At 31.3% G+C, this 10439-nt stretch overlaps 2 protein-coding genes across 2 annotated transcripts in view; both read right to left on the reverse strand.

The window, feature by feature from the left end:
• Window positions 1-128: 128 nt before the first annotated feature.
• LOC130452843 (alpha-aspartyl dipeptidase) lies at window positions 129-2047 on the reverse strand. Its single transcript, XM_056792319.1, has 5 exons — window positions 1636-2047; window positions 1071-1162; window positions 829-1011; window positions 343-628; window positions 129-282 (listed from the first exon to the last, which is right to left on the reverse strand). The coding sequence occupies exons 1-5, from the start codon at window positions 1731-1733 to the stop codon at window positions 219-221; spliced, it is 723 nt and encodes a 240-aa protein (XP_056648297.1). The 5' UTR covers window positions 1734-2047; the 3' UTR covers window positions 129-218.
• A 1045-nt stretch (window positions 2048-3092) lies between these two features.
• The window catches only part of LOC130453048 (mitoguardin), a 32186-nt gene continuing 24839 nt past the window's right edge, over window positions 3093-10439 (reverse strand). Inside the window, exons 4-8 of the mRNA XM_056792640.1 lie at window positions 5093-5388; window positions 4690-4993; window positions 4431-4627; window positions 3999-4190; window positions 3093-3817 (exon numbers count right to left, since the gene is read on the reverse strand). Of these exons, the coding sequence (XP_056648618.1) occupies window positions 3680-3817; window positions 3999-4190; window positions 4431-4627; window positions 4690-4993; window positions 5093-5388 (1127 nt within the window). The 3' untranslated portion in view covers window positions 3093-3679. The remainder of the gene's footprint in view (window positions 3818-3998; window positions 4191-4430; window positions 4628-4689; window positions 4994-5092; window positions 5389-10439) is intronic.

A 10439-nucleotide genomic window follows, 5' to 3' on the forward strand; every position in this document is an offset into this window, starting at 1 on the left:
CTTAGTTTTCATTCTTATGAAAAAATGTTCAAATTATAATTTTTATACAAATATATACTATTACACCCACTGAGTCCACTAACTACTATTTTGAACAATTTTTGTTACTCATTGGTGAAGACAAGTAATTTATTTGTTATCCCATGAAATTTTATTTAAAAAAATATCGTCAATTCTATATAAAATATTCATATATAAATATATATAATCACTTCCTATTAATCTTGTTGAAATAAATCATTCAAATAGGACCCAACTTTAATTTGTACGGGATCTTTTTCCCTAAAACAAACATCAATATTATATTAGGTTTCTAGTAATTTCAACAAATATAAAACTGACTTTTGAAATAATGTAGCGCCTGCCAAACCCTTCACTTCAAGTATAGTATCTCGTATAGATAAGATGCATCCTTCTCTTATACCGAGAACAGTTTTAGAATGTTTCTCTTCAAGGTACTGTTTGATTCTTTGTTCTCTAGTTTCTCCTTGGAAAGTAGAATTAGGATCGGCGTCCAAATAATGGGGATTTATATTGAAAGGAACTAATCCTAGTGCTTCGAATGTTGGAGGGTATACTATAGGCATGTCGTTTGTTGTATGAATACTAACCGTTGCAATATTTGAACCTTATAAACAATAATAACAAAAATTTGTTACTTCCTAGACCCCTTTTTTATGAAATCTTGACGTTTCGATCTGTTTGACCAAAGTAGTTTGAAACGTCAAGATTTTATGCTTTAAAACGAAATTTTCATAAAAGAAAACTAAAATTAAGATAATTTATGAACAATTATAATCATAAATAAATATAGCAATAGTGTAGTACCTGCACTGGCTCCGATGTAAGGTACCGCATTTTCCAATACCCGTTTTTTTATACGTTTAACTAAATCCAAATCATAAAGAGTTTTCAAAAGACGAAAAGTATTTCCTCCCCCAACGAAAAAGGCTTGCGCTTGATCAACAGCATCGATAGGATTCTGAGTATGAATACTACTTATTTGGAAACCTAAAATTTATCAGTATAATCACACAGTTATAATTCATTTGCAAGACTAGTTAATTTACCCCATTTTTTAAAAGGTACTTCAACTGTAAGAAAATATTCATCATGGTTTTTCAAAGCATAAGGAATGAAAAGAATATTTTCTATTCGGAGTCTAAAAAAGGGAAATTCATTTTATTTACGACTTATACAAGGTAGTTTACTATTATAGTACACAAAAAAATAAGGGTATTTTTAAAGGAGCCAATTGAGAACTTCATTTCATGAAAAATGTACTAAACAGTTTATGTTAATTAATTTCATGTTACCACCTATCCCATATAAATACAAAGGTCGGCATAAGTCAGGCAATAGATTTGCGTCAAGAGAAAAAAATACAGCTCCAAAATGAATTTAAAAAAAATACAAAAGGGGTTCGAAAAAGAGTTACTGTAAGTTTACCAATTGATGCCCATCTTGATCAATACATTTACGGCAACGTTTCTTAACTGAGGCAAGTCCGACGATACATGTCAGTCTCTCTATGAAGAGTTTCGAATTATTCTTCAATTGAAGATTTTTTAGAAAAAAATGTACATGGAGAAGTACTTGAAGTTGATTAAACAAAACTCCTAATGTGTCACTTACTCTGTTAATAATCCGCAAATTTCGTTTTCGGCGTATTCCAAAAAATTGTGTCCGTGTAATTTTGAACTCGATAGAAGTAACAAATTCCTTTTGGCCATTTTACGAAATACTGTATTTCTCAAGTTCAGCCGTCTATTTACTTTTTGATATCAAAACCAGATATAGGATATGTGAAATTATATATCAAAACAAATAAAAACTCTGATAAAAAATAGATAATGAAATATTTACAAATTCACTCTGTTGTAGATATTAAATTACAAGCAATCACGGTTGTCAATGTAAAAACTTGAAATTTACTTTTTTTACGGTATTTATACGCATTTGAATAAATTTTAGTATACACAAAACTTTTTAAGACATAACCTCCAAATAAATATATCTATTCTTATAGGAGGTTAAAATAATAATCTATTACATAGATTACACAAAATACACCAATGTATTGTTGTACGTATCTTTTGTATAGTTAATTGCATAGTATTAAGGGGTTTAAAGAACAGATCCGCATTTGAATTATTTTCATCGTCGAATAATAAATAAATCAAAATTTCTTCGAGATTTTAATTTTCATAAATACGTAAATGAATATATTGTAGTCGACACAAAGTTTTAAAGACATAGCTTCCAAATAAATCATTGTTTCTATTATAAGAGGTCGAAATAATAATCTACTACGTAGATAACACCAAATACATGAAAGTATAGTTGTACGTATTTGTTGTATAGTTGGTTGCATACTATTCAGTGTTTTAAAAAACAGGTCCGCATTCGAGTTATTTTCATATCGAATAAATTATCATTTCTCCAAAATATTCATTTTCATAGACATGAAAATATAAGTAAATATATTTTTAAAACTTTTCGAGATATAAACTCCAAAAAAATGAATTTTTGTTTCTATTAAAAAGAGGTTAAAATAATCTACTATATAGATTACACAAAATACATCAACGTATTGATGTACGTATCTTTTGTATAGTTGGTTGCATAGTATTAAGTGGTTTAAAGAACAGATCCGCATTCGAATTATTTTCATCGTCGAATAATAAATAAATCAAAATTTCTTCGAGATTTTAATTTTCATAAATACTTCCAAATAAATCATTGTTTCTATTATAAGAGGTCGAAATAATAATCTACTACGTAGATAACACAAAATACATGAAAGTATAGTTGTACGTATTTGTTGTATAGTTGGTTGCATACTATTCAGTGTTTTAAAAAACAGGTCCGCATTCGAGTTATTTTCATATCGAATAAATTATCATTTCTCCAAAATATTCATTTTCATAGATATGAAAATATAAGTAAATATATTTTTAAAACTTTTCGAGATATAAACTCCAAATAAATAAATTTTTGTTTCTATTAAAAGAGGTTAAAATAATCTATTACATAGATTACACAAAATACATCAACGTATTGATGTACGTATCTTTTGTATAGTTGGTTGCATAGTATTAAGGGGTTTAAAGAACAGATCCGCATTCGAATTATTTTCAATATAAATAAAGCAAAATTTCTTCGAGATTTTTATTTTCGTAAATATAACAAAACAGTATCCCATTATATAGTTTAAGTGAAACTTCTTGTACATTCAATTATATACAAACGACAACTATTAACAGGAATGTCAATGGCTCTTTTATCTTAAAGACTAGCATAGTACAATAAATCGTTATTAAAACAATTAGTTTTTGATGGTTCTATTTAAAATAATCTTCAATAAATAATTAAAATAAATCATTAGAAGCGCGATAAAATTTGTTTTAACAATATTTTAAAATTTGGTCTAAAAATTGTTACTAATATTTTAAATCGTGATATAATGAAGTTTAATCAACTATTTGACTAACGATTATTATTCATACTTTTGTATTATCATTACACATAGTTATGCACTTTAAACTACGACTAATGAATTCTTCTCATTATGAAAATACTACGAGGTGTTGAGAAAAAGTACGAATTTGTCACATTGGATTTTCGAATACTTTTTTCGTGATTCTAGATCGAAGACAAGTCATTTTAACGTCTTTTCTTAAGATTGTACACTTAACCTTTGACAAATATTTTCTACTCTAGTCCCTAGATGGGTGAAAACGTCCTTAGATAAATCTTCCACGGTGGTATATTTAGATTTATGAAAATTGAATATATCTATTAGAAATTCTATGACCTAAAAATATAAAAACATCGATAAGTAGGTAATTTTTTTTTATACCGGTAGACATCCAAAAGTTCTTGTCTATAAATAAATAAATTACCGTCGAAAAAGGTGACGATATACATTTTTCGTGTTAATAATTTTGAAAAAGACAATAAACTGTCGAATGTCCTTGGTAATATCATCAACTAACCTGGTCTTTGAAATAAACGCAAGTTTCTCTGAGCATTTCGTCGGAACCTAAGAAACCCCAAGCCAATAGAGGCGATAATTGTTCGGAAATTGTATAGAAATGAGACATAAAACCGTCAGGAAATCGTAATCTTCTTCTTTTCGCTTTCAATACCGACCAAACTGCAGTAGTGAGAGCGGTCTCTTTGAAACCCTAAAAGTACACCAACGGTTTCTCAGATTTGTTAAATATCGAAAGGAGTAATAAATAGTAAGAAATATGAATAAGAGGGAAGGGAACGAACGAAAAAACAAAATCGAATATAATAGCAAGGATTAGAAATGAGTGAAAGGTACGGGTACTAGAGGATATCCGGAATCGTCTTCCAACACCTGAAAAGGTAAGTAAAAGGTGTTTGTTTTCGTCACTTATTGCCGAAGGTTATTTACTAACCTTGGACAACCATCGGTTTTGTATGACAGCCGTGACGGATGACGGGGGATTGTTTAGATCTTCGAAAGCGTCCATCAGAATATAATCTAAAACTATGTCGTAAAAAGTTAGAGCTTTAATTCCTCTAGCGCTCAACTCTTCCTCGAGATCTCGCCAATTTTGAGGATCTTGACTATATTTAATCATCTGTTCGTAACCTAAGAAATTTACAAAACGGTAAAAACGTTTCGACGAGACCAAATGAGTTTGACGAGTTTACCTATTAAAAAATCTTTAGGATCCTTATCGGCGTACAATAAAAGATCGGCTAAAATTTGCCTTCCGGCGTCGGTGAACCAATTATACGTCATTCTATCTCTTAGCAAATGTTGAAACGCCAATCTAAGACAATGCAACTTCGCCAAATATTCAACATCCGAACCGCACTTGACGATTTCAGTTCGAAGAGTTCGATAAGGTATTCCGCCATTTTCAACTTGTCGCAAAGCGCTCTGATACAACGGATATTTTTCCAAATCGGGAAAATACTCTGAGAATTCCTCAAATTCCCTCAAATCTGCTACCTACGTACACATAATTCATTTAAATATTCACAAGACATCGAAATTGTTAGATATTATTATATAATTATTAAGGTAAAATAAAAATTGAATATTACTTACCATATCTTGCGCCGAAGCGAAACTTTCTCCCTCCGATAAATTTACATCTTTACCCGGAGCTGTATCCTTATTTCCACTTTCCGATCTGAACAATATCGACATTTCGTCCAAGAAAAGCATCTCCGAGTTCTCCTGCAATTCGATGGCGTACTCCAAGAGTTGCTGAAGATCTTTACAAAAAGCCGTTTCTTCTGGCCCTAAGACGGGCAAATTAGTCGTGCCATCATCTATGTTATTTCTATAAGCCGATAACGCATCTTCCCAATAAGCTATGCACGTTACTAACGCTTCCATACCTATTTTCCATAAATAAAAAAATAATAAATGACATCGAAATAAGTCCGAGGATAATGATGCCAATCACGTTTTGAGATATGGCAACACTGAATGTGAATATCTGTGAAATCTGACATTGACATATGACGTTTTTAATGGCGGTGACAGGCGACGGACGAATCGTGGATCTATGTAGATGAACCTTAAACTAAACTATCATCGATTGTATGGGTCTTTCAAAACGAGCCAAATCCAACCAACAAGTTTTTTCGGAATAACTGAATATGACACCATCGTAGATCTGTCAATTCTGAATGGTACACCACTATTTGTTTGTCGGAAGTGTTCGAAAATATCGGGGAACTAATCGTAGAAGACAATGCGCGCTGTCAAATAACAGTTCAAAGGAAACCGTTTTTGAACAGTCGATACATCGAATTGATGAGTCATCTGCTACACAGTCTCCGTTTATCGCTAGATGATTTCTTTTTATTTCCGTAGATCAAAAATAAATTGCGGTTTCCTACTACGGACAACGCGGTTAAGGTACTCCAACCGGAATGGAAAATTGATTAAAATCCTACGATTGTTAATCAAAACAAGTATCATTTCTTCATCATTTAACAACAAAGAATGCATCTAAATGATTAGACAACAGTACTGAATACTAAGAGTAAAAATAAATACATACAAATCATTAAGCTTAAATAGACGATCTAGTTAAGTGTTTTGTAAAAGTAACAAGTGACGGCGATTTGAATTAACGTACAATTGTCGTCTTCCTATTGGCTCTATTTATAAATCTTAGTAACCTCGACACTGCCCACAATAAATATAAAGTTTCAACACGTAAATTTATCGAGAAAATAACCCCTAAAATTTCGGACGAAGCTTTTCAACACTAAACTCGAAGTACTTCTTTGAAAATGTATTTGTCTCGTGATATTTTTCATTCTTGAAATGTGTTTGAGATTGAGATTTTGATTGTATTAAATAAGAAAAGTACAGAAATCTGTAATGTGATAAAACGATTGATGATGATGATGATGATATTACGGATCTGTATATAAATGTTTTGTTCTGTTAGAAATAACGGAATGACGGACAAAACTTATAGGTATATCCATTTACATCTCGCGTTTAGAGAATGAAAAAAAAAACCAATAATAAAATCGTGAATCGTTTTCCACTTTGTTGCGCATAATTTATCTTAAAGATTCGTTATTATTATTGCTATTAGGCCCCCGTTTGGCTCGATGCGATGACCCTAATAAAACCTGATTCATACGAAGAAAACAAAACATTTTGTTATAATAATAAACTTTTTCCAAAAACAAAAACACACACGATGGTTTTTTATTTTTCTTATATTATTTATAATTACTTAAGGGGGTATCCTGGTGTAGATGGCACAAAAAATCGATTTTTTTTTGTGTATAATTCGAAACAATAACGTTTCAAAAATATGTTGTGAAAATTTTAGAGTAAAATTCGGAGCGGCATTGATTTTATCGCTATTTTTGTAAAAGTCGCGCTGAGCAGGTAGGCAGGTACACGCTCCGATACAAAAGACCCCCGTCGAGTAGGGTCAAGGGTCAAAGGACGATTTGTTTACTGGGTGTTTGGGCGGTTACACACAAAACGCCAATGATAGTTTCAAGTTTCAATTCCGTTCTTTGGCGTTTGCACAGTGGCCCAAAAACTGTTGAAATTACCGCTTACATCTCGAGTGTGGCTTTCGACGGATGGTTTCAAAGTTCAAAGATCGTAGACAAAGTGTGCGTAAAGCGGCAGGATGCTCGAACCGAAAGTTACACGGACTGCGAAAAGAAGAAAATTAGCCGAAGAAAATGAAGCTTTTGAGGTCTTTATGCTCAAGGAATAGCCGACTAACTGAAAAAAAAATTATGTTACACGTAAGTCTAAAGTCAAAACTTATTTTAATGTATCGCAAACTTTAAACGCGTTTTTTGTCGAAAACAGTTTTTTTTTTCAATTTTCCCATTTTGCGCCATGAATCATTCAGCGAGTTTTGGTCGCATTTTGAAGGAAATTTAATTATCTAATCCGTGAACTAAAAAGATTTTGCGAAAAAAATTTGTTCAACTATTTTTTTACTATAATTTTGATTTCTTTTTTCAAAATTTGTTCAAAAGACTGCCGTTTTTTTTGCAAAACATTTATATAATGTTGAATTTAGTTTATGGACGAGATTTCGATGTGACAATATCAAAACAAATTTGATTTTTTTGTTTCAAATACGAAAAAAAAAATGATTGTCGTAAAGTAGTTTCAGTTTTTTAATTATTTATATTATTTGTGAGCATATGTCCAAATTTCAAATAAAAATATTAAATAGTTTTTGGGAAAAAAATTCCCAAAGTTTCCGTCAATTATTCGCCATTTATACACATATAGGAAATATACCCCCTCAAATAGAAATATTTTGAAACAATATAAAGACGTGTTTCCTTTCAGACGAAACAAAAAAATAAAGATGAAATTTAAGTCTGGACGTAATTTAAAAGGTCAACGGATATTCGAGGTATTACAATAGTAATAATTGATATTGTACCGTGAATTTAAATAGTATCAAGTTCGTGGAAAAATAAGTCATTGTTGCAAGAATGTTGTTTACGCATTGGTAAAACCAGTTGAAGAATAACGGTAAAATCAAGGTCTAGATGAAATCAAAATTTTAACCTACATTCTTTTCTGGAATCTATAAATCTAAAATTAATGACGCATCATATGATTTTAGCTTTTGTTTCGACGTAACATTCAACGTTTGACGTGCTTAGAATCAAAAACCGCCAAAGCCGTATTTTTTCGAAACTGAATTTGATAGATTTCAGTACAACTGTTATTTTGTAACAAATACCCGCCACATCCTACTGTATTTTGAGATCAGAGTTGCTTACTTCTATTTCGGATTGTTTGAGAAAGATTTGAAAGAGAAGAACTAGAAGAATATGAAGAAGTTATGTGGAAACGTGGAACCGTTCATCGGGTTGGAGTCACCGTCCTGGTTAAAGACCGGAAGTCTGATTCTTAAAAATTGTTTGTGGTACTTCAAGTTCAGTTCATCAAAAAGGATTATGCTACAAAAGAACAAGAAAAAAAATAACGTTCTGGTCGAGGATGAAGTCTTTTATAGAAGTGAAACTTGTCAAGCGAAATCCGTCACAAAACCAAAGTTTAAAGTGTTTGACAAGAGTCCAAATGTATCAACGAAGGATTTAACCTTGAAGCTGCAAAAATAAAGGATGTTGCGTAACTACTAACAAAATATTCTAGACAAGGGTGGAGGAATAACGAGACACTAAAATTTTATCGAGAATTTGGAAAATCAAGAAGGTATCAACAATGAAAACATTATTGTCGATGAGAAAATTGATACAGATACTGTTTGATGGAAAATTAATGTTAGTTTAGCTTTTATACCTCAACACCTTTACAGCTTAAGCATATTTTTGTTTTAAATCCCCCCAAGTCCAACTGATTTTCAATTTTTCTACATATTTGTGAAACTGGGGATCTCTATCATATATAATATCTTTGTTATAAAGTAAAAATGGTAAAAAAAATTAATAATTCCTCATGGTTGGTCTATTTGTGATAGTTTTTCAGAAGAAAATTTCTCGAGACGAACTTGGCGGATTTCGATTTTGATCATTTATTTGGACATTGTTGTAGGGGTTGCGTATAATACCCACTTTTTTTCCTACGTCAAAGATAAATTAATTAAAGACAATGAAAAATTTATGATTTCAAAGCAAAAAGGTGTCTGTTCGTAAATTATTATCAACAAATAATTTTGACCTTTAGCGAAAGGTTTGCGTTTGGCATTTGCAGTGAATCTTGTTTATATAATCAGGGTCGGCAACCCGCGTTCAGACTAAATAAACGTTTAAGTAAACGTCTTAAGCGATACGCATCGAAAATATAATGCTACACTTCGAGTTTGGTATTTTCCTTTGTGTTTTTCATCGCAACTCAGTCAATTCGAAGCGAAAGATAAAAAATATAACATATTAAAGCTGCGGTCCAAACAGAATTCCATATTCCTTAGGGTACATCGAAATATGTAGTTTTTATTGGTTATTTATTATAATCTGGGTGGTTTTTTGTCACATTTTCGGAAACAATTAGATTTCCATTTTCCTTTGCAGCACGAATATAGTTTTGACTGGGATACGTATTTGCGTTTTTCTACTCTTATTTTTTGGTACCGACTTTTGCTTGGCGTATAAACAAAACTTTTTTTATCCTGGAAACCTTCTTCGGAGTAGTATTTTCCTTCTGATCTTAAACCTATTTGAACTGCGTCCGATTTGTCCCTAACAAATTTGGTTTTTTTTCTTTGAGTTCTCTCGCTACTAACCTCAAAAGTGTCGTCTCAAGTTATTGAGAATTTTGTTCCGAAAACTTTGTTTTTATTCTATTAGAGATTTGCCACTTTTTCGAAAAAAAAACCAGTTTCTTCACAATGCCCTTTAGATATTAAATGATTCCGTATTATTTTCACCCTTTTATCATTAAAATTACGATATTTTCAATTGATTGATTTTCAATAGTTGATGTTTAAAATAGTTATTTACTTATTTGTGATTTATGGTATCAAAAACGAAGAATTATTTTCTATTTATTTTAACGGGACATTTTGTATACTAAACATTCACAGTGACGCTCGTAGAAAGTAAAAAAAAACTAGTTTTTGCCACTCCAAAGGTTTAAGCCAAAGCGCCTGATCGAGTTTTGGTTAGATGTGTCAAATGTCAAGTGTCAAATGGAACACGACGAGCCTATCTGAAGGCCTACGTGCTTAACGGCTTCACAGCCACCTACAACTACGATTTAGCACTCTAACTAAAAACTATAATTCCCTTGAGAATTTTTTTAGATATAGAAATCGAACGTAAACAAGTAATTAACTATGAATTACAGATTTTATTAATGGGTATTCCTCAAATACCTTGTTGTTTAGCAAGGATATTAAGCGATCGTGATTTTATGGTTTCGTCATTTAAAAACGCCTATTTCTGGTAGTTGGTACGCCACTGATTATACT

This window comes from Diorhabda sublineata, chromosome 2, assembly GCF_026230105.1.
Source record: "Diorhabda sublineata isolate icDioSubl1.1 chromosome 2, icDioSubl1.1, whole genome shotgun sequence".
NCBI classification, from domain to species: Eukaryota; Metazoa; Arthropoda; class Insecta; order Coleoptera; family Chrysomelidae; genus Diorhabda; species Diorhabda sublineata.